General features: G+C 42.0%; 1 protein-coding gene across 2 annotated transcripts in view; it reads right to left on the bottom strand.

Moving 5' to 3' along the window:
• The window catches only part of rab6a (RAB6A, member RAS oncogene family), a 112,999-nt gene extending 88,042 nt beyond the window's left edge, over positions 1–24,957 (bottom strand). For both annotated transcript variants that reach the window (XM_068033373.1, XM_068033374.1), the window contains exon 1: positions 24,624–24,957. In XM_068033373.1, coding sequence (XP_067889474.1) covers positions 24,624–24,693 — 70 coding nt within the window. In that variant the 5' untranslated portion in view covers positions 24,694–24,957. The remainder of the gene's footprint in view (positions 1–24,623) is intronic.
• Between the last annotated feature and the right edge of the window lie 852 nt (positions 24,958–25,809).

Genomic DNA, 25,809 nt, shown 5'->3' with positions numbered 1-25,809 from the left:
CTTTTGGGCCTCCTTATCTCGAGAGACAATGGATACGCGCCTGGAGGTGGTCAGTGGTTTGTGAAGCAGCGCCTGGAGTGGCTATAAAGGCCAATTCTGGAGTGACAGGCTCTTCCACAGGTGCTGCAGAGAAATTTGTTTGTTGGGGCTGTTGCACAGTTGGCTCTCCCCTTGCGCCTCTGTCTTTTTTCCTGCCAACTACTAAGTCTCTTCGACTCGCCACAATTTAGCCCTGTCTTTATGGCTGCCCGCCAGCTCTGGCGAATGCTGGCAACTGACTCCCACGACTTGTGATCAATGTCACACGATTTCATGTCGCGTTTGCAGACGTCTTTATAACGGAGACATGGGCGGCCGGTGGGTCTGATACCAGTGGCGAGCTCGCTGTACAATGTGTCTTTGGGGATCCTGCCATCTTCCATGCGGCTCACATGGCCAAGCCATCTCAAGCGCCGCTGACTCAGTAGTGTGTATAAGCTGGGGGTGTTGGCCGCTTCAAGGACTTCTGTGTTGGAGATATAGTCCTGCCACCTGATGCCAAGTATTCTCCGAAGGCAGCGAAGATGGAATGAATTGAGACGTCGCTCTTGGCTGGCATACGTTGTCCAGGCCTCGCTGCCGTAGAGCAAGGTACTGAGGACACAGGCCTGATACACTCGGACTTTTGTGTTCCGTGTCAGTGCGCCATTTTCCCACACTCTCTTGGCCAGTCTGGACATAGCAGTGGAAGCCTTACCCATGCGCTTGTTGATTTCTGCATCTAGAGACAGGTTACTGGTGATAGTTGAGCCTAGGTAGGTGAACTCTTGAACCACTTCCAGAGCGTGGTCGCCAATATTGATGGATGGAGCATTTCTGACATCCTGCCCCATGATGTTCGTTTTCTTGAGGCTGATGGTTAGGCCAAATTCATTGCAGGCAGACGCAAACCTGTCGATGAGACTCTGCAGGCATTCTTCAGTGTGAGATGTTAAAGCAGCATCGTCAGCAAAGAGGAGTTCTCTGATGAGGACTTTCCGTACTTTGGACTTCGCTCTTAGACGGGCAAGGTTGAACAACCTGCCCCCTGATCTTGTGTGGAGGAAAATTCCTTCTTCAGAGGATTTGAACGCATGTGAAAGCAGCAGGGAGAAGAAAATCCCAAAAAGTGTGGGTGCGAGAACACAGCCCTGTTTCACACCACTCAGGATAGGAAAGGGCTCTGATGAGGAGCCACCATGTTGAATTGTGCCTTTCATATTGTCATGGAATGAGGTGATGATACTTAGTAGCTTTGGTGGACATCCGATCTTTTCTAGTAGTCTGAAGAGACCACGTCTGCTGACGAGGTCAAAGGCTTTGGTGAGATCACTTGATCCACCATCTCACTTTTCAACAGACTTTGTTCAATAATTCAATAGCATTCAAAATGACGCTTTAACTTAAAGAGAAAGGATAAACACTATTACACTAAACAAAACTAAGTAGAAACAAACCTGCTATTACTAGTTCTGAAGCCTAGCTTGGAAAGCTGATGGGGTGTTCTTTTTGTAATGTAAGCCAATACAAAACTAGCCTTCCTTTTTAATTCAGTCACAGGTTGTGGGTGTCACCAGCACGGCCAATATTTATTGCCCATTCCTAATTACCTTTTAGGAGGTGCTGGTAAGCCACCTTATTGAATCACTGCAGTCCTTGTGGTGAAAGTACTCCTACAGGGCTGTTAGGGAAGAAATTCCAGGATTTTGACCCAGCGATGAAGGAATGGTGATGTACCCATGTGCCTGCTGTCCTTGTCCTTCCAGGTGGTAGAGGTTGTGCGTTTGGGAGGTGCTGTTGGAGAAGCCTTGACGAGCTGAAATGCATCTTGTAGGTGGCACATCCTGCAGGATGGTGCACCAGTGGTGGATGGAGTGAACGTTTAAGGTAATCAAAGAATATAGCTATTCAGACTATCTCATCTATGCTAGCTCCAAAGAACTAAGTACTTAGTTCCATTTTCCTGTCCTTTCCTCCTTTGAATGAAAACTGAGTGCTAATCTGCAGCAGCTACAGAAGATTGCATGCATGCTAAACATGAAAGCGGCATAGAGAGAGCTAAGCAATCCTACAACACCAGATAAGATTAAAATTCTACAGCATTACCATATCTCATTGAGAATGATGGTAGACAATGAACATCCTCATTTTCAACAATGGTGGATCCCAGCATAACTGCAAAATACAATGAAAGTCTGCAATCTATCTTCAGCCATAAGTGTCGAGTGCATGATCCTTCATGGCCTCCTCCAGGTGGTCCCCACCATCACAGATGTCAGTCTTCAGTCAATTCGCCTCACTCCACATGACATTAAGAAACAGCTGAGTGCACTGAACACAGCAGGGGGCTCTAACTGGTGGCTGTAGTGCTGAAGGTTGAAGCTGCTCATCACTATCCAGGACAAAGCAGTCAGCTTCATCGGCACCTCATCCACTAGTCTAAATGTGCAGCTCACCCCCTCACTACCACACTGTGGCTGCAACTTGTACTACTTTATCTGCATGATATACTGCAACATGCCAACTTTGGCAGCTACTCCCAAACCCGCAACCTTCACCACCTCTAAGGACAAAGGCAGCAGGTGCATTTGAAAACCACAATCTCCAAGTCTCACACTATCTTGCTTTAGGCGTACATCGCTGTTGCCTTCATTGCCCATAGGCCAAACTCCTGGAGCTCCTAACAGAACGCCTTCCCTACACCATCTTCTCAGGGCAACTAGAAATGGGTAATAAATGCTAGCCTTGCCAAAAACCCTCACATCCCCTCAAATAATAAATTTATGCCATCTTACCAAAGAGTAGAACAGGTTCTCTCTCTCATTAAAACCTCTCAATTTTGAGAATCTGTATCTCAGATACAGGGGGGGGAGGGGGCAAGAGATAACAAAAGAAAAGGTGCTGATAGGACAGAGGGTCACAGAATAACTGACCAGAGGGTCATGGAACAAAGGCAAACGGCGTGTTAATGGTCACAGAATAACTGACCAGAATGTCAGTTGATTATGCAAATCAATTTGATGCATAGAAATCTGCATCAGCATGAACTTACAGATGCAGAGGCAATGCTAAGCATACAAGGTCAATTGTATACACACAACTGGCTAAGTTAAATAAAAGTCACTGCACACTGTGGGGCAAACAAGCTCAACCTTTTCCTGGTCAATTAGGAACATCATAAGGCAATACATTTACTGCAAAATTCACCTTTCAACTCAAAAATATAACCAGTCCAAAAAATTCAAAGGAGTTCACTGCGAAACCAGAGACACAAATTCATCCAAACTTTGCCTTGTCTTCATAAATCACACTTTAGGGAAGGACCAAGTACAACGGTCACTGTCTTCTGTGGATAAAAATTCTTCCTCCTCCTCGCTAACCTACCCATGTCTGCTCATCACTAAAGTATTCTTGTCATCACCGAGTCAAGCTGCAAGATAAAAGACAAGGTATTTCTACAGTGTCAACTATTATTTTGTCTATCAATGTTAAGCGTTACTGTGCATTAAATCAAACAGCGGAAAATATTAAAGACCTTCAGACATTTCCTCCAAGAAATTTCCTCGATTTGACCATATCCTGTTGTATTTGCAATAGGAAGACTTCCAAGAGCGAGTTCTGTAGCAAGGGCTGGGTCATCGTGTCAGTCAATACCAATTGCAACTGAAGCCAAGGCAGTGACAACTGCATCAGTACTAACCCCATTCATAAGATCTCACCTACTGAGCAAAGCCTGATATTTTAGTTATATTGAGGAATGAGCATCTCGCAAGACACAGAGCCCTGCAGCTGGAGTAGCTATCTCATTACTCATCATGAGGCCTAACGAGTTAACAAAGAATGTTATTTAACCAGTACACCCTCATTACATCATTCCTTTCAACAACTGTTGCCTGAAACAGATTTTCTTCCAGACTCCAAGACATCCTTCTTGATGTAAGAGGAATATGTCTGAACATTCTTTCCAAACACATTGACTCTCTGGAAATTGAACCAATCCAACATTTGTTTGCACACTTGCACAAACATCAGTGCTAAGAATTTACACAACATCGATAAACAAAAGCAAGCATTCTGAATGTCAGTGGCTTAAGAGAATCCATAATGTTCACTGCAGATATCGAAGCTAAGCATTAATACAAGAGCAGCTAAGGGGTTCCAAGGAAAAAGGGAGGGGTGTAGGACTGCAAGAGGTTAAGAGAGATAGCAATGCCATGGAAAAATTTAAATGCAGGATTCAGAATTTTAAACAAAATGTTAAGCAATGTGCCAGCGTTGAAGGATCAGGAGGGCTTGGTGCAGGATAGGATATAACAACAGAACAGGAAGATAAATGGGTTATGAATTTAGTGGAATGGATTTGAGGGAACAGGAGATATGTCATATGATAAAGATGAGCTTGGACAGAATAGAAGAATAGACACGGGGAGAAGAAACTTCAAGGTGAAGGTGAGAATGGGACAAAGAGAGGATTTGGCTTTGCGCTCGGCATGACGTTGAGCTCTTCTTCCTTCGCCTTCGAGCTCACTTCTTTGGCCAGGAGTCCTCCCCCCGACCAGCGGACCCATTCATCTGCCTCCAGCATTCTCCCTCTAACTGGACACCTCTCTCTGGCCTCTTACCTGTTCTTGATCTTTTCACTGAAAACTGCCAGCGAGACATTGGCCATCTCAATTTCTCTGCCCCCCTCACTCATTCAAACCTGTCCCCCTCTGAACTTGCCACACTCCGTTCTCTCAGGTCTAACCCCGACATTGTCATCAAACCTGCAGACAAGGGTGGGGTGTTGTTGTCTGGTGTACTGACCTGTACCTTGCAAAGGCTCAGCGCCAACTCTCAGACACTTCTTCCTACTTCCCCCAGACCATGATCCCACCACCGAACATCAAGCGACTGTCCACAGGACTGTCACCAACCTCATCTCCTCTGGAGATCTTCCCTGTACAGCTGCCAACCTCAGTCCCGCAGCCCCAGACAGCTGCTTCTACCTCCTTCCCAAAATCCACAAACAGGACTGGCCCGGCAGACCCATTGTTTGAGCTTGTACCTGCCCCACTGAACTTATTTCTTCCTATCTTGACTCTATCTTTTCTCCCCTGGTCCAGTATCTTCCCAACTACATCCGTGACTCTTCTGACGCCCTACGTCATTTTGACAATTTCCAGTTTCCTGGCCCTAACTGCCTCCTCTTCACTATGGACGTCCAATCTCTCTACACCTCCATCCCCCACCAGGATGGTCTGAGGGCTCTTCGCTTCTTCCTTGAACAGAGGCCCAACCAGTCCCCATCCAACACCACCCTCCTCCACCTGGTTGAACTTGTTCTCACATTTAACAACTTCTTTTTCAACTCCACTCACTTCCTTCAAGTAAAAGCTGTTGCTATGGGTACCCGCACGGGTCCGAGTTATGCCAGTCTTTTTGTGGGATATGTTGAATATTCCTTGTTCCAGTCCTACTCAGGCCCCCTCCCCCAACTCTCTTTCCTGTACATTGATGACCTTATCGGTGCAGTTTCCTGCTCTCGCCCAGAACTGGAAAACTTTATCAACTTTGCTTCTAATTTCCACCCTTCTCTCACCTTTACATGGTCCATCTCCGACACTTCCCTTCCTCGACTTCTCTATCTCCATCTCTGGGGATAGGCTATCTACTAATATTCATTATAAGCCCACCGACTCCCACAGCTACCTTCACTACACTTCTTCACACCCTGCCTCCTGTAAGGACTCCATTTCATTCTCCCAGTTTCTTGGTCTCCGACGCTTCTGCTCTGATGATGCTACCTTCCATGATAGCGCTTCGGATATGTCTTCCTTTTTCCTCAACAGAGGATTCCCCCCCACTGTGGTTGACAGGGCCCTCAACCAAGTCCAGCCCATTTCCTGCACCTCTACCCTCACCCCCCAGAACCGCGAGAGGGTTTCCCTTGCCCTCACTTTCCACCCCACCAGCCTCCACATCCAAAGGATCATCCTCCGCCATTTCCGCCACCTCCAGCATGATGCCAATACCAAACGCATCTTCCCCTCCCGTGTCAGCATTCCGAAGGGATCGTTCCCTCCGCAACACCCTGGTCCACTCCATTACCCCCACCACCGCATCCCCTTCCTATAGCACCTTCCCCTGCAATCGCAGGTGGTGTAATACCTGCCCATTTACCTCCTCACTCCTCACTATCCCAGGCCCCAGACACTCCTTTCAGGTGAAGCAGCGATTTACTTGTACTTTCAATTTAGTATCCTGTATTCGCTGCTCACAGTGTGGTCTCCTTTACATTGGGGAGACCAAGCGCAGACTGGGTGACCGCTTTGCGGAACATCTCCGCTCAGTCCGTAAGCATGAACCCGAGCTTCTGGTTGCAGGCCCTTGCAACACTCCCCCCTGCTCTCATGCCCACATCTCTGTCCTTGGATTGCTGCAGTATTCCAGTGAACATCAATGCAAGCTCGAGGAACAGCACCTCATTTACCGATTAGGCACGCTACAGCCTGCCGGACTGAACATTGAGTTCAATAATTTCAGCGCATGACGGGGCCCCCCTTTTTATTTTTAGTTATTTATTTTTCTTTTGTGTGTGTTTATTTTATTTTAGCTTGTTTAGTTTGTTTCTACTGTGCTTACCCACTGTTTTTTTCATTGTTTGTGCTTGGGACCAGGCTGTTCAGTTTTCTGTCCATTAACACCCTCTTCTGTACTAACACATTGTCTTTCAGCACACCATTAACATGTTGTTTGCCTTTGCTCCATGACCTTCTGGTCAGTTATTCTCCGTGACCTTGTCCAATCAACACCTTCTCTTTTGTTACCTCTTGCCCCACCCCCGCTTTACTTGCTTAAAACCTTTTACAACTCTAGTATTTGCCAGAACTGATGAAGGGTCACTGACCTGAAACGTTAACTCTGCTTCACTCTCCACAGATGCTGCCAGACCTGCTGAGTATTTCCAACATTTTTTGTTTTCAGTAAAGATTTGGCTTGGTGGGCAAGGGAAAGATGAGAAAGCAGTAGAGGTAGATGAATGAACTGTCTCTAACTTGGGAGAAGAAGAAATTCCTGAACTGCTCGCACTTGTCATTAGAGGCAAGAGAGAAGGGTTTAATGGGCAGTTGGTATTTGGATGAGCACTTGGCACATCATAACATTCAAGGTTATGGGCCAAGTGCTGGCAAATGGGATTAGGTAGACAGGTCAGGTGTCTTTACTGCATCGGTGCAGACTCGATGGGCCGAAGGGCCTCTTCTGCACTGTATTATTCTGTGAAAGGGGAGAGAGATAAACTAGGAAACTACAGGTCAGTCAGCCTAACATTGGTAGCATACAAAAGGAGCCTGGGGTTATCTATGCCCTTAGGATAATCTTAGAATAGTAGCTTTGGCAGGAGAGCGCATGTCCCAGTAAATTTGGAAGTGGACATGCCAGATTTGACAATGAATGGCATAGACAGCTGTGCATCTCATTTGCACCCACTGGACTTGAAAGAAATGGAGATTGAAAGACAAAAATGCCAATTTAAGGGATACATTACTTTTACATTTTTAAGAGAGCAAGATAAGCAACTCAGAACTCTGTACTTTGAAGAAATATTCTGCTGGAACATTAGGGCTATGGGGAAAGACCAGATTAGACAGACTTCACAGGTAGCTCTTTCAAAAAGCCAGCGCAGGCTAACAGACAATTAATGTTGAATATTAATTGCTTCTTTGAAATATTACAATAGCAAATCAAATAGCAGCAAATTTGCTTCTTCATGCTTGGGTTTGTATCCTGATGTATCTCAAGGTACACACATTTTCTAAAAACAATTAACATTATAGTTTGGGATTGCTGCAGTGTTCCAGTGAACATCAACGCAAGCTCGAGGAACAGCATCTCATTTACCAATTAGGCACACAACAGCCTGCCGGACTGAACATTGAGTTCAATAATTTCAGAGCATGACGGACCCCCCATTTTACTTTTAGTTATTATTTTTTCCTTTTCCTCTTTAAATTTTTTTTTTGTGTTTATTTTATTTCATCTTAGTTTGTTCAGTTTGCTTACCCACTGTTTTTTTCATGTTTGTACTTGCTGCTGTTCAATTTTCAGTCCATTAACACCCCTTTCTGTACTAATGCGGTGTCTTTCAACACACCATTAACATATCTTTGCTCCATGACCTTCTGGTCAGCTATTCTGTGACCTTGTCCTATCTACACCTTCTCCTTTGTTATTTCTTGCCCCACCCCAACTTTACTTGCTTATAACCTTTTATATTTCTAATATTTGCCAGATCTGTAGAAGGATCACTGACCTGAAACGTTAACTCTGCTTCTCTCTCCACAGATGCTGCCAGACCTGTTGAGTGTTTCCAGCATTTCTTGTTTTTATTTAACATTATAGTCCATTTTTTCCAAATTTTTTCTAACTACAAATACTTGTTAAATTATGCAGTTTTAGATAACTTACCACTGGAAGTAATGAGAACATAAAGGGCTAACAAAAACACCCCATCAGGACTTGCAGTATATTTCAATAAAAAGTACAGCATGCTAATTAAAAGCTTGCTCCATAAGCATTACTCACCTAGAAATAACAAACAGTAACAGAGCAAGATCTACAATAGGTCTTGCTATATAGGTCTTTAGTTGCTCTTTAAAAATAGCCCAAAGACTTGAAACAATATACTGTGTGTTTTTTTTCTGGACCCTACTTAAAACAGAACATTAAAAAAGGAAAGAGACCCCGTATAAATTCAACAAAAAATGTATGATCACTTGCTTCCAGCATGGCAGATCGTAGAGGTCACTCATTGTATACATTGCATACTTCATTGGCTATGAAACACTTTGCGTGGTCCCACAGCTATGCAAGGTGCTATATAAATGCACTGTCTTTTTTTAAAACATGATTTCATACAAACATCCTGACACTACACCATGCAAAAGCACAACCGTAGTCACTCCTGCTCATGTAGTCCCTTCAGCAGCAAACTTTCTCTTTATAGGCCACGGCTCCCCAGTGCCGGTCAGAGGGTAACGGGAGACAGTAAAAGTACTTTCAGATATTAGATGCAAAGGAAGATAAATGAATTACAACACAACACTTCCTTGGAGGTATTTGAATGAGGTCAAAACAGAACAAAACTGAGTTTATCAACTTCAAACATCTGAACTACTCATGGAATTAACACTTAAAAACTAAATTCGCTATGTTCAATTTTTTGTAGAATACTATATTTGGTATTCTGCAACATTTTCAGCGTTTGTGCTGAGCTACAAGGAAGCTCAGACTGAACTGCAAATAATTTTACAAAAGTAAACCACCGAAGAATAAAACAATTATAGCCAACTTACTAAGGAGGTTTAAAAGGCTGTGCGACATGCCAACATGCCTGTGAATAAGCAGGGTTCTTACAATCAACCCTCTCCTTGCACCCATTTGAACCTTCCCATTCAGATTCATAATACTAATCAGGTCTTTAAGGCACCCAAGTGCATTTCTCCACAAGTTCAAATAATTTTCAAGTATGCTTATTAACCATCAAAAAAATGTAAGGACTGGTTGGGTATGAGATAACTCTTTGTTGATGCTCACATTTGTCCCAGATAAATGGGAGACATATTATCTGTCTTTATTTTTTTTCTTTGCCAGACAAGTGAAATTATATGCCAGAGGTGCCCTCCTTTAAAGGAGACATTAAACAAAGATCTCACCTGCATGCTCAATTGGACATTAAAGGTTCTATGGGCAATATTCAAAAGGCAGAAGCATGGAATTCTCCCAGTATTCTGGCTAACTCTATTACCTCCAACATGAAATATTACTAACCTACTTCTTACTGCTGCTGGGCAGGATGTTAAAGACACAGAATGACTGCCACTACATAACAGTCACCAGGCTCCAGAAGTAATTTGTCTGGAAAGCTTGGAGACGTTTCAATTATGGACTGGGGTGCTACACAAGTCTGCATGCAGCTAGTGGGGTAAAGAAAGAAAACAGCATGGTAAGGTTTAAACCTGTTATTTAAAAATAGCCTGCTTTTGTTATTGGAATATGGTTATGGTTGGTATCCTTAGTTGCCCTGAGAAGGTGGTGAGGCCACATTATATATACTTTAAAAAGACCAAGTGAGTTAAATGCTATGAGAGAGTTCAAAGAGAGTAATACTATGGTGATACGCTTTACCTTGTGTAGCCTTAGCAGTTATAACTGTAATTTTATAAGAGGTTCAGGAAACAAATTAACCTCTTGCACCATACTGTCTTACAATCTCATCAAAAGTTTAACACTAGACGGACGATTGCAACATCATTTCAGATTGGTGTATTTCAGTCACCTAGAGTTTGAGCACTGAATCCTATGAACATGCTAGAAGTTTAAATAATTTTAAATACCATGTTGGTTTTAAATAGATTCAACAATTCGGCAGAACAAGGTATTGTCAGGAAATTTTTGCAGTGTGAAGACAAAATTGCTCAAGTCTCTCCAGAACTCTCCTGTTAAAATAGAAATCACCCGAGATATTTCAAATACTTTAAGAAATTTTAAAATCCTACTTGATCACAAAAAAATTAAGAAATTACATTTACTGATGTTTAGGGACAAAATTGAAGTTTTTAAATAATTCCAATTCCACAACAATATTGTACAAGACAAAAAATAAAAACATTTTCATTTCTACTCCAGTTTATTTATGCTCCAGTTCACTCTCTCCACATACCCTCCATCATTTAAAAGCCAGTCTAGGCATGTAAAACAAATCAGCTCAAATACCCGATCAAATCAGTGACAGCTTGGCTTATTGTTAGGACTGTTACGAGAGCCAGAACAACTACAGCACATAACTAATCTGATGCTAGAGTTTAGTAAAACAACGCTACATTGTCAGAAGAGCCATCATTAAAATGAGACATGAAAGAGAGACTGGCTCTGCTTGTTTTAAGTGGACATAAAAAGATCTCTGGGAACTCTCCTGGTCTCCTACCCAACATTAATCCTTCAATCAACAGCGCCAAAAATATTAAATTCATCTACATTTGCCTACTTAAGTGACTGGACATAAGCAATTATTTTGCTGAATATGATTTGATGCAAAGTCAAGTTTTTTTGTGGAGATTAGATGTGACTTCATGTCACAAATCCATAAAGTTCCTTGCATATTTGCAGGAAATAGACTTGCAACCTAACTTTACACTTATTAATTTAAAATACTGGCATTTCATTTTTTTTTTAATTCATCATGGGCATTGCTGTCAAGGCCAACATTTATTGCCCATCCCTAATTGCCCTTGGGGAAGTGGAGGTGAGCTGCCTTCTTGAACCACTATAGTCCATGTGACATAGGTATGCCCACAGTGCTGTTAGGGAGGGAGTTCCTGGATTTTGACCCAATGACAATGAAGGAACAATGATATATTTCCGATCAGGATGGTGATCGATTTGGAAGGAACTTGCAGATGGTGGTGCTCTCATGAGCTAACTGCCCTTGTTCTTCAGGTGGTAGAGGCCACAAGTTTGGAAGGTGCTGTCGAAGGAGTTTAGGCAAGTTACTACAGTGCATCTTATAGATGGTACACACTGTTGCCACTGTGTGCCAGTGGTTAAAGGGAGTGAATGTTTACAGTGGTGGATGAGGTGGAAGGGGGAGGAAAACAAGAGAGCCACTTTGTCCTGGATGGTGTCAAACGTCTTGAGTGCTGTTAGAGTTGCAGTCATCCAGGCATGTATTCATCAGGAATCTGCCATCACACTCCTGACTTGAGCCTTTAGATGGTGGACAGGCTTTACAGATTCAAGTGTGCGTCATTTGCTGCAGAATTCCCAGCCTCTGACCTGTTCTTGTAGTCACATTATTTATGTGGCTGGTTCAGTTAAATTTCTGGTCAATGGTAACCACCACCCACCCCCCACCCCAGGGTGTTGATGGTAGAGGATTCATCGATGGTAATCCCTAAAAAAAGAGCTCCTGTAGCTATGTCCTGGGGCTGACATGATTGGCCTCCAACAACCAGAACCATCTTTGACTCTAGCCAGGAGAATTTTCCTTCTGATTCACAGTGACTTCAGTTTTATCAGGGTTCCTTGATGCTACACTGGGTCAAATGCTGCCTTGATATCAAGGTCAGTCATTCACACCTCATCCCTGGAATTCAGTTTTTTTGTCCATGTTTGTATCAAGGCTTTAATGAAGGCTGGAGTCAAATGGTCCTAGCAGAACCCAAACTGAGTATCAGTGAGCAGGTTGTTGCTGAGTAAGTGCCACTTGACAGCACTGTCAACGACACCTCCCATCACATTGCTAATGATGGAGAGCAGACTGATGTAGCAGTAATTGGCTGAATTGGATCTGTCTTGCTTTTTGTGGACAGGACATAACTGGGCAATTTTCCACATTGTGGGGTTGATGCCAGTGTTGCAGCTGTAGTAGTGACATGGCTAGTTCTGCAGCACATGTCTTCAGCACAACAAGCAGATGTTGTCAGGGCCCATAAACCTTTGCTGTATCCAATGTGCTCAGCTGTTTCTTGATATCATGTGTAGTGTAGTGAATAGAACTGGCTGAAGACTAGAAACTGTGATGCTGGGGACATGAGAAGGGAGCAGAGATGGATCATCCACTGAAGATGGTTGCCGTGCTTCAGCTTTGTCTTTTGCACTCTCATGCTGGGTTCCCCCATTATTGAGGATGGGGATGTTTGTGGATCCTCCTGTTCCGGTTAGCTTAATTGTCCACCACCATTCAGGACTGGATGTGTAGCAGAACTCCTTTCTAAATTTATCATTCTCCAATTAATAACTGCTTCCACAATTAAATACTGCAGTTAACTTAAAATTTACCTCATCTGCATTACAGATTTGGGAACCAAAGTGCCAGAGTACAAGGAACTGGGCACATTCAACAATTCAAGAGTTACAACGTCAACTATATTTCTGATTGCAGCCCTTCATCGGTGTTGGCAGATTTGGGGGGGGGGGGGGGGGGGGAAAGAAAAGGTTCATACAAGCAAGAAAAGGTTAAAAACCTCAAATAAAATCAAGGCATCCAAGGCACTGGGAAAAAAATATTCCTTGAGGCAGTATCTAGCAACCCTCAACTACTGGAAGGCAGAAAATTAGAAAGCATGTTTGGAAGACAGAGAAAAGGCTAGAAAATACGAGAGTGTTTGGCAGTGCTAAATGGTATATACTTCGATGCCAGAAGTCTAGGGAATAAGGCAGACGAGCTGAGAGCACAGATTGACACATGGGAGTATGATATTATAGCTATTACGGAGACATGGCTGAAAGGAGGACAGGAATGGCAGCTCAACATTTCTGGTTAAAGGCTTTTTCAAACGAGATAGAGAAGGATTAAAAAAAAGGAGGGGTCGCAATATTGATTTAAGGAACAATTTTGCCTGCGAGGAGGGATGGTATGGTAGAATCATCAAATTATGTCAGATGGGTTGAACTGAAGAACAAAAAAGGGGTAATCAGTCAGAGGGAGATAGAAAAGGAAACGTGTAGGCAAATCTCAGAAGTGTAAAATCTATAGGACCATACGAGTTCAAATACCCCAATATAAAACTCGATAGAATTAGTATGAAAGGCACAGAGGGAGCAAAATTCTTAAAATGCCGTAAGAATTTTTTTTTTAGCCAGTACGTAGCAAGCAGAAGAGGACATGGGGCGTTTCTAGACTTACTTTCAGGGAATGAAGCAGGTGGAAGGGGTATCAGTTGGGAAGCACTTTGGTGGAAGTGATCATAATCCAGTTTGATTTAGGGTCGTTATGGAAAAAAAGACAAAGACACTAGGAATAAAAGTTCTCAAATGTGGAAAAGCTAATTTTAAGTTGATTTACCTTAAGTGGACTGGAAACAGCTATCTGAAGGTAAATCAGTTCCAGATCAGTGGGAGGCACTCAAGGAAGAGACAGTGAAGGTTCAGAGCACATATGTTCCCTTAAAGAAAAAGGGAGGGACTAACAAATCCAAAGCCCACTGATATCAAGGGGCTTAAAGGAGAGGATAAAGAAAAAGGAAGCTTATGACAGACACCAAGGGCTCAATATTGCAGAAACCTAGAGTACAAAAAGTAGGGGTGAAATTAAAAAGGAAATTAAGCAAAGAGAGGACATGAAAAAATATAGGCAAGCAAAAACAAGGAAAACCCAAAAGATTTTTTATACATACATACATACATAAATAAATAAATAAAGCAAGAGAATAGTTAAGAGAGTGTGCAGCCTATTAGGGACCATGAAGTAACCTGTGGGTGGAGATGGAAAACGTTGGTATGGTTCTTAATGAATCTTTGTGTCTATTTCCACAGAAGAAATAGACGATACAGACATCGCAATTAAGGAGATGTGTGACATATTAGATGAAAGAGAGAAAAAAGAAAGGAAGCATAAAGTGGTTTAACATCTTTGAAAGTGGATAAATCCCCAGGCCCGGATAAAATGCATCCTAGACTGTTAAGGGAAACAAAACAAGAAATAGCTTAGGCTCTGACTAACATTTTCCAATCCCGTCTGGCTACAGGTGTTGTGCCAGAGGACTGCTAACATTGTACCATTGTTTAAAAAGGGAAAAAGGGTTAGACCAAGCAGTTACAGGTTGGTCAGCCTGACCTCAATGGTAGGGAAATTTTGGAAAAAATTCTGACAGGATAACTCTTTATTTAGAAAGACAGGGATTAATCAAATACAGCCCAGATTTGCTAAGGGAAACTTATGTCTGACTAACATGATTGAATTTTTTGAGGAGTTAACAAGGACGGTTGATGAGGGTAAGGCATTCGATATAGTCCATATGGATTTTAGCCAGGCTTTTGATAAGGTCCCATTTGGCAACCTGGTCATGAAAGAAAAACCCATGAGATCCAAGGCAAAGTGGCACGTTGGATCCAAAATTGGCTCAGAGGCAAGAAACAAAGGGTAATCATGGTGGATGAGTGTTTTTGTAACTGGAAGGCTATTTCCAGTGGGGTTCTGCAGGGCTCAGTACTAGGTCCCTTGCTTTTTGTGGTATATATCAATGATTTCAATTTGAATGTAGGGGGTATGATTAAGAAGTTTGCAGATGATATAAAAATTGGCCATGTGGTTGATAATGAAAAAGAAAGCTGTAGACTGCAGGAAGAGATCAATAGATTAGTCAAGTGGGCAAATGGAGTTCAATCCAGAGAAGCGTGAGGTAATGCTAACCAGGCAAGGAAATACATAATAAATGGTAGATACTATGACGTGTAGAGGAACAGAAGGACCTAGGAGTGCATGTCCACAGGTCCCTAAAGGTGGCTGGGCAGGTAGATAAGATGGTCAAGAAGGCATACAGGATACTTGCCTTTATTAGCTGAGGCATAAAATACAAGAGCTGGAAGGTTATGCTGGAGCTGAAAAAACACTAGTCAGGCCACAGCTGGAATACTGCATGCAGTTCTGATCACCAGACTATAGGAAAGATGTGATTGCATTAGAGGGCACAGAGATGATTTATGAGGATGTTGCTAATACTGGAGAATTTTAGTTAGGAGGAAAGATTGGATAGGCTAGAGTTGTTTTCTTTGGAAGAGGCAGCGGAGGGGGGAACCTAATTGAGGTGTATAAAATTATGAGGGGTCTAGACTGAGTGGATAAGAAAACCTTATTCCCCTTGTTTGAGGGATCCATAACCAGGGAGCATAGATTTAGGATAAGTAGGAGGTTTAGGGGAATTTTTTTTCACCCAGAGGGTTGAGGGGGATCTGGAATCTCTGCCTGAAATGGTAGTAGAGGCATAAATCTACTAAATATGCACGTGAAGTGCCGTATCCTACAAGGCTACAGACCAAGAGCTGGAAAGTGGGATTAGGCTGGATGGCTACTTGTCAACCACCATAGACATGATGGGCCAAATGGCTTCATTCCGTGCTGTAAATTTCAATGATTTCTATGATTAGGGTTCTTCCCAGGGAAGCTCCAGTAATGTAATAAAACTAATATTTTTTCTTGTTCCAATTTCACAATGTACTCAATGTCTATTGTGAATCACAGGAATTTCAAATTATTGATAACATCTGTCTAAAGATCATATATTCAAATTTCAGTGTTCAAACACCAGGTTATGGGTGAAATTCATATAAGCAGAAATTTTCATACAGAATGTATCCTGTCTCTGCACTGGAGATATCTTATCTAATCCCATTCCACTGTTCTTTCCTCGTGCATTTTCCTTTGGATTTATCCAGCTCACTCAAATATTACAATCAATTCTGCTTCAACAACCATTTGTGGTAATGTATTCCACACTCTAACAAGCCTTTATACAAAAACATTTCTTCTAATCTCCCCTTAATGCTTCTAATACTAATTATATGCTTATGCCCCTTCAATACCAAATCACAGACCAATGGAATGTCTTCCCATTCATCCCAAGGCCCTTTCAAACTCAGATCCCCCTTCATGGCCTCTGATCCACTAAATATAACCCAGTTTTTACAAGGCTTAAATCATAACTATATTCTCCTCATTAGTATCATGCTAGTGAATCTGAGCTGTACCTTTTCCATGGCTCCATTATCCTTTTTACAATGGAGTTCCCAAAACTATACACAGTACTCCAACTGTGGCCTAAACAATGTTTTGTGCGTACTCTATCTCCTTACTTTTATATTCAATGTTCCTAGACATAGAACCCAAAACTATTTGCCATTGTATTGTATGGCTTTCCCACCCACACTCAAATCTGTTTCTCTGCTCCATTGACAATGTTACATTTAGGATATACTTCTACTATGTATATTTCCATCAGGAGGCAGGACCGTATCTCCAACACAGAAGTCCTCGAGGCGGCCAACATCCCCAGCTTGTACACACTACTGAGTCAGCGGCGCTTGAGATGGCTTGGCCATGTGAGCCGCATGGAAGATGGCAGGATCCCCAAAGACACATTGTACAGCGAGCTCGCCACTGGTATCAGACCCACCGGCCGTCCATGTCTCCGCTATAAAGACGTCTGCAAACGCGACATGAAATCCTGTGACATTGATCACAAGTCGTGAGAGTCAGTTGCCAGCGTTCGCCAGAGCTGGCGGGCAGCCATAAAGACGGGGCTCAGGTGTGGCGAGTCAAAGAGACTTAGTAGTTGGCAGGAAAAAAGACAGAGGCGCAAGGGGAGAGCCAACTGTGCAACAGCCCCGACAAACAAATTTTTCTGCAGCACCTGTGGAAAAGCCTGTCACTCTAGAATTGGCCTTTATAGCCACTCCAGGCGCTGCTTCACAAACCACTGACCACCTCCAGGCGCATATCCATTGTCTCTCAAGATAAGGAGGCCCAAAAGAATTTTCCTCAAAATGTACTACACACTTATCCATGTCAAGCTATATTTTTTCAATTATCAGTCCGCTCCCTAACCAATGCACATTCTGTATGTCCTGCATTCACGTTTGCCAAGTTTCTATTTCTGTATAGCAAGCATATTTTGGATCCCTGGGCCACAACACAACTATATCCTACCAATTCAAGATTTACCCCGTTCTTTTCACCTATCTCTTTGCCTTAATACCACTGGCATTGATAAAAACAAGTCTCTTGTGACACTCAAGTCCAGGTATACCACACTCAGAATTCCCTTTGTCTATGCACTTGTTAATTCCCTTGAAAAATTCAACTGAATTAGTCAAGCATGACCAATCTATGTTAACTGCCCCTATTTAGCTCACAGCTTTAAAGAGTTCACTAGCTACTGTTTCATTGTTTCTAGCAGTTTTCTCATCATCCAAGTGTTACGACCACGGCGGGAGGAGTGTACTGTCCTTTCTAGTTCCACTTCTCCAAATGTCACAACATCTATTTAAATGTTTACCCGGTTACAGATACAGCCAATCATATACGCTAATTTTTAATCCCAGAATAAAATACACCAACCAGGTTTCTTTAATAAACAAAATTATCAGATTATAAAACAAGACTTAACCAGTAACGAAGCAAAGCATTAACACACATTAAAATAGGAAAGTTCCCTTTTTTTAAATTCCCCAATTACACACACATGCATTGGAAAAAATACAGAAATTCACTCTGCAGAGATCTGTTACAAAAAGAAACAAAAAAACTACTTTGGTCAAATACTTGGTAATTCTTGATGAAAAAAGAATGATATGGAAGGAAGTCAGTTGTCCCTTTTTGGTCTGGCATCCGGACATACAGAGACAGGTTAATGAGTTTGTTTCAGAAGCTGATCGTTCTGGAGATTTCGAGAATTATTCTAGTAGGCTTTCTAGGAGAAATGTGGCATCAAGATTTTTCTACCAGCACACACTTGAATCGCTGGAGTTTTTCTAGCTTCCCAGGAGCTATACGGCACCAGGGACTTTTTTCCCCCCACACTGCATCTTGGCAGGATTTCTTCAAAAAGGTAGAGAGGGTGGTGAGCTGGGTGATTTATTTTCTCCTTGGCAGGAAAACACCAACTGTCTTCAAATAGCTTATACCACAACTAAAACTGAAAACAATGTTCAAACCCCAAACAGTGAGTCAATCTCCTGACCTCCATAACCTTTGACATGTGGCTTCTCTGTAACCATTTTTTATTCCCAGATCAGCAAGGGTTCTGTTGAGCCCAAATCACAAGTGGCCTCCAAACAGCATCTTGCCCTGTCAATGAACTTTGTAAAAAAAAAAAAACACATATCCATGGAATCTTCAGTTTTAACACAAGTCCTCAAAAAAATTAAGAAAAATGGAAACATTTTCGTAACATAAGTGACACTAAATGATCTGTTCTTATTTGGTTTATCCCTTCCTTTTTTTCCCCAATGAGGTATCATTCACCACACTCCAGTCCTTTGGAGGAATTCCAAAGTTTGATGTTATTGTATAAGGCTAATCAAAGACTGCAACATCCAAAAGATCTTTATCACCAAGTATGCAACCAGAGACAGCTAGAAATGCGAACAGATGTCTTACTAAATTGGCATTTAAATGATTGACAAAAACACAAAAAGACAAAGAAAAAACATGCTGGCAATAATGGTAAAGACCAAGTCCATGGGAGATCCAAACATTGTTTAGCAAGTAATCATCTGTACACCTCAGCATTAAATCTAAGAGAGCAAATACAATGTTAGGATGAAACTAAAATAATCCAATTGCTATATGATTCATAATCTTCCAAGGTGACTGAAATATTGCACATGTATGCATCAAAAAAAAAAATCAGTTGATATATCCCATTGCAAAAGCAAGCCCAAAAATTGCTTTTTATACATGTCAGACAAATCACCCAAACAAAATTTGCAAATGTTGAAAATCTAAAACAAAAATAGAAAATACTGGAGATACACAGTCAGTAGGTCAGCATCTGCAAAGACTTGTTAGCATTTTGCTAACTCCATTGCGAAATTGTTTATCCAAGAGGATTGTCAAGTAACCAGTGTCAAAGTCTTGACCAAGACAATAATCGAGCTAGTTTCCTGCAAGCAGTCCTGTGAATTATTCTTTTCAGGGAATGTCACAACCATTAATTCAGTCTCTACAAAGAGAAAATTCAAAGCTTCAGACAAGCCTACATCTTGCCATTCTTCAATACTGTCAATTAAAATTTTAAAAAAGGTTTCATAACTAACCAATGGTGTTACTGGGTTGAGTTTAGCAGCATCAAACAAATCACATATTTGAAATCACTACTTTAAGTAACTGAGCAGATCACAGTTCTGCTAATATTTCAAGATGATCTTGTGTGTCCAAAAATAGAACTCATTTCAAGTTTATGTGCAGAGTCAGGCAATACTAGACTTTATTCTAGTTTAAGTTAAAAAATTGATACAGCAGCTCCAAAGAGGTTCAGATTCAATTGTGAAATAATAGTTTAAATCCCAATATTGATCAACGCTGATTGAAGATATCACTTTAAAAAAGTGTTTTCCATTCAGCCAGATTGACAAAGAAAGCTGCACCAAGCAACCTCTCTTCCGGCATCGTTCAAGTCTATGCATTGCTGCAAGGCTCAAGAAACAACATTAATGTAAATTATTGCAGAGGTCACACTTGACCAAATAAGGATGACCTTTTCTTTGGCTATATGCTTATTTCTTTTCAAATTTGGCAAGTGTACATGTATTGTAATGTCACTACACATTTTGATCACATGGTCTAACACAAAGAGTATATCTGGAAGATTAGTTTCAGAGCATGGCTGTACTTTTACCAGGAATAATGTAGTTTAAGAACAGAAACCGATTGTTGTTGACTTATGGAATTGAGGAAAAAGGGGTCCTGCTTATATATAGTTCTTTTGGTTAGGATTCTGCCTTGCTCAGCCATGGATCAGTCACTGCTGCAGATATGCTTTCTCCTTTTGCAATGTAGCTTGGTGCAAAGGATTTGTTCAGAACTGGCTTGCAAGTTCTCCAGTTCTAGATGAAGCCCAAATATAATTGGTTTGAATTAGAATGTGTCTAACAGGTGCTTCACTATGCTTGCTGTTTGGAGGTCCATACCAGAAGTATCCAAATTCCAGGCCCCAAGCTCTGCCAATGTAGCCCACCAAATCCCAGCTAACTTAATCCTATTTGCATGTATATTTGTTGGTTGGTGGTGTTATTATGGGCCTCGAGGTTTGAACAGCTCATTCCATGACAATATGAAAGGCACAATTCAACATAGCAGCACCTCATCAGACCCCTTTCCTATCCTGAGTGGTGTGAAACAGGGCTGTGTTCTCGCACCCGCACTTTTTGGGATTTTTTTCTCCCTGCTGCTCTCACATGCGTTCAAGTCTTCAGAAGAAGGAATTTTCCTCCACACAAGATCAGGGGGCAGGTCGTTCAACCTTGCCCGTTCTAAGAGCGAAGTCCAAAGTACGGAAAGTCCTCATCAGGGAACTTCTCTTTGCTGACGATGCTGCTTTAACATCTCACACTGAAGAGTATCTGCAGAGTCTCATGGACAGGTTTGCGGCTGCCTGCAACAAATTTGGCCTAACCATCAGCCTCAAGAAAACAATCATGGGACAGGACGTCAGAAATGCTCCATCAATATTGGCGACCACGCTCTGGAAGTGGTTCAAGAGTTCACCTACCTAGGCTCAACTATCACCAGTAACCTGTCTCTAGATGCAGAAATCAACAAGCGCATGGGAAAGGCTTCCACTGCTATGTCCAGACTGGCCAAGAGAGTGTGGGAAAATGGCGCACTGACACGGAACACAAAAGTCCGAGTGTATCAAGCCTGTGTCCTCAGTACCTTGCTCTATGGCAGCGAGGCCTGGAAAACGTATGTCAGCCAAGAGCGACGTCTCAATTCATTCCATCTTCGCTGCCTCCGGAGAATACTTGGCATCAGGTGGCAGGACCGTATCTCCAACACAGAAGTCCTCGAGGTGGCCAACATCCCCAGCTTATACACACTACTGAGTCAGCGGCGCTTGAGATGGCTTGGCCATGTGAGCCGCATGGAAGATGGCAGGATCCCCAAAGACACATTGTACAGCGAGCTCGCCACTATCAGACCCACCGGCCGTCCATGTCTCCTCTTTAAAGATGTCTGCAAACGCGACATGAAGTCCTGTGACATTGATCACAAGTCGTGGGAGTCAGTTGCCAGCGTTCCCAGAGCTGGCGGGCAGCCATAAAGGCAGGGCTCAGGTGTGGCGAGTCAAAGAGACTTAGCAGTTAGCAGGAAAAAAAGACAGAAGCGCAAGAGAAGAGCCAACTGTGTAACAGCCCCGACAAACAAATTGTTCTGCAGCACCTGTGGAAGAGCCTGTCACTCTAGAATTGGCCTTTATAGCCACTCCAGGCGCTGCTCCATACACCACTGACCACCTCCAGGCGCTTACCCATTGTCTCTCGAGATAAGGAGGCCAAAGAAAGAAAGAAGAAAGGTTTGAACGGCTGCTGAGCATTTGCTGCTTCAGAGGCAAATAAATCCTAATCAGTTGCCTGAGATCTGTGAACATTCATTTAAACTTTAAATGTGTCTCTTGGGGCTCCATGGTACATACGTGGCCCATAGAAACAGAAGCTCGCAAAACAGAGTCTGTACTATAGCAAGGTTGGGAGTTGCCTTTTCCTGCAACTAGAACTAAGCTGTGTGCTGCATGGAGTACTTGTTCAAGTGCATTGGGCCAAGTAATGGGTTGTGTTCGATGAAATTAATGATGCTGACATGGTCTTTGGCTTATTCACAATGAAGTAATGGTGAATAACCAAAATATTTTGCTTTTTCTCCCACATTCATCTGATAGAGGGGTAACGTTTATTGAACTTGCGTGGGGCATCATTTGACGATCTTCAAATTCTGAACTTTGGATAAGAATGATCTTTGGCTTGGTGATTATTTGTTCAGGCAAAAAGCAACAGTGCACGGATATGCACAAAATGGCTTCAATATAAAAATGTATTAATTTTTTATTGGCTCATTGAAACACGTAGTTAACTGAGATTGTGCAGCTTGTAATTGCATGCAAGAAATGACTGTTCTGTGTCAATCTATTGCTCCATACCAATAGTTGTTTTGATATTGTGCGTATATAGCAAACTAAACTGAAAAAAAAAGCAGTAAATTTTAACACAAATCAAGTGAAGCTCCCATCAGACAAGTATGCCAGCTCAAGATGATATGACAAATGGTTATGTAGCAGAGAGGCCTTGACTACATGTCGGCTTTCCCCCTTACCCTTCACAGATGATTTTACAATTTTGTAGAGTGTAAAAATTCAGAAAAGATTACAGCAGTAAGCTCCTTACTCAAATACCATTTATCCAAAATGGCAGGTTAATCCAATTGTCTGGAATTCCCAGCATTTCTTACAGTATGAGAAAACTAATGTAGAGCAGTTATTGTAATTGATTAAACAGGGCTATTTCCACAAATTGTCCAAACTGCACAATTATTGCAAAGTGTTAACGTGCATGAAAACCTTTTTTTTTAGTTTTAAAAGCTTCACACAAATATGAAACACAACAGTCTGATAGAGTACACAAAATCAATGGCACATTAGTGCACAATGTTGTGGTTCGTTTTAGTATCTAGAAACAATAAAATATCGACCTGCGCTACTGTATTCTGTGCGGTGTATGATGGAGACTGACTCACCACGCCCAGATTCTAGTTATCTGGGTTCTTTTAAATCACAGTAACGAGTGAACATTTGACTTTCATTATTCTTCTACAACACAATTTAAGACTTTAATGGTCAACATTTTACAATAGGATCGCTACACGCGACACAGAAAGTCTAATAAAAAAGCAGATTTCAACCAAAATATATAAAGATTTTATAACTAAACATTCATGACGACTCTTGGACTGAATAACCGTCGGAGAGGTGATTTATGAAAAAGGCCGTGCCTTAATTGTACAATTGTTCTTCCTCAACTTCATCTGACGGCAACATATGTCTGCATCGTTAACACATAAAACCCAGGATACCCTTTAATCAAAATTAAAACGTGGCGATCTCTGGTCGCAAATCAATAAGCTATTTCCATATCAGCTTTATCGAAATAAAATTCTATAATGTTTTACGAGCAGCAAATCATATTTCGGAAAACGATATATTGAGGTTTCATATCAAACGCAATATTTACTTCCTAGTTAATCTGCCGATTAAATATGGGGGTTACGTTGCTGCATAATCGAGCATCGCAATGAAGATGTGCACTCATCAGTTCAAGCTTTGCCCGTTACATGCGCTGCTAAAAATGCAAATTATCTGTGCTTAATCTGATTGTAATGATTTAATTAAAATTTGTCTCAGAGTTAAATGTTTGTACGAATCAGTCGGTTCAATATCATTTACAGGAAAGTGATGAGATTACTTATTTTAGCTGTTAGGCAAAAAAATTCAAGGTGCGGTTGTTTGGATCTCAAGATAACGCTACACTTAGTAGGCCAGATTTCAATCACTTCAGTTATAGTTCTGGAAGATGAAAAATCTCCTCTAGCATTTTTCACCCACTACAGTATAATCAGTTGCACAAAGATGATACCAAAATCTACATCTTGATTTTGGGCAATTATGATTGACTCAAATAAGCACATTTTTTAAAACGCCCTTATTGTGTAAACAGGATTGATTAGTCAACAGTAAATTGGTGCACAGCTACACACAGCAGCGAAACGCGGATGAATCGGAGTGGGTTTTAACACTGAAATATCTGCGAAAGACAAGTTGATTAAATATTGGCATTTAACAACCGCCACATTGATATCCTTACCGAAGGAAAAGTTTAAAAAACTTCGAACATAAATCTCACAGCAAAGCGTCGGATACACAATTGTGCAAGTCTAAAACCTATCATGGACGCAACCGCAAAAAAATTGAATGGTTAAAAAACTGCGGGCATGATTTGTGCAATCGAGCCTTTTGTGTCTTTTTTTTCTCAAAAGGTTCAACACTATTTATTAAAATATGCTCTTGCTTTTCTTCGCTATCTCTCTCCATCCTCATTCCCCCAGGGCCTCAGGTCGAAGGTGTGTCCAAAGAGTGGGTGGGGATGGAATGGGGGAAGAGGAGAGATGGGGAAATGGGGGGGGGGGGGGAAGAAACTTCAATGCAGCCTTCGATCTGTCACCGGAATGGAGCGAGGGGGGGGGGGGGGGGGGGAGATCGCCCGTTACAACCAATACATTAAAACCCGGCGCTACTCACCGCTCTGTTCGCCCAGGAAAACCAGCTTGAATTTCCTCAGCGGATTCCCGAAATCGCCTCCCGAAGTCATCGCGCGGACGAAACAGAATTGAAAATAAAAAAAAATTGTCTTTTTTCCCCTCACGCGCACCGCCGGAATGTAATTTGTTTTAAATATAACACAGTTATAGGATTAACTCGGAATGATTCTATCGGCTATGTATATATACACACTCAATTATTATCCACTGGGCACCGTCACTCAGAGCAACACAACAACAAAAAATTTGCTTGTCTCTCCACGGTACTATCCTAACCGCCGCTCGACAACCTAACCTGATAACCGGAAAAGACTTCCTGTTCCCGTGGAGAGAAAGGGGGAACCTGATTGACAATCGGATTGGCTAATCAACGAATGAGGAGCCGGGCGACGTGCGTGACGTCATGGGATCATCTACCCAATCAGCGGCGAGGGAGAGGCGGGCCCGACATAAAGTCGCGTTTGGTTGATCCGCAAGTGACCTGCGCACACGCACAGCGCCACGTTACCATCCCACCCACGGGGTGACGACACCTGTCACGCAGGGATCTTTGCCCTGTTCTTTGGAGTGAAGGTTGGGCGTTGCAACATTTAACCTGATAAGACATTTTTGTTTTAGTGTTTTTCTTTACATCTGCTTCGGCTTTCAAACCTATTCGTCTTTTTGTTTCAGAGAGAACAGATTTTAAAATACATTATCTTTGATATCAGTTAGAATGAAGTAGAACAAGTTCAACAAAATAGAAACAAAAAAGGAGAAAAGAACAAAATGAAATCTAAGAACCCAGAGGGAATGTGTACTGTTCATGAGCAAGTTCAGAGAATATATTCTATATCAGAGGACATAGAACCACAGAAGGAGACCATTTAGTTCATCATAACCCTGCCAGCTCTTTGCAAGAGCAATTTAGCCAGCCCCCTCCCTTTTCCCGAGCACTACAAATATTTTCTCCAGGCATTTATCCGATTTCCTTTTGAAAGCCACAATTGCATCTACCTCCACCACACCCTCAGGTACTGCATTCCAGATCCTAATACACTATGTATAAAAGTTTTTCCTCGGGTTGCTGTTGGTTCTTTTGCAATCACCTTAAATCAATGTCCTCTCGTTCTCGAACCTTCCACCAACGGGAACAGTTTCTCTCTATCTACAAAAGCAAAATATTG

This window comes from Heterodontus francisci, chromosome 6, assembly GCF_036365525.1.
Source record: "Heterodontus francisci isolate sHetFra1 chromosome 6, sHetFra1.hap1, whole genome shotgun sequence".
NCBI classification, from domain to species: Eukaryota; Metazoa; Chordata; class Chondrichthyes; order Heterodontiformes; family Heterodontidae; genus Heterodontus; species Heterodontus francisci.
Note: the sequence above shows the minus strand (reverse complement) of the source record. Positions and strands in the feature narration are given on the sequence as shown.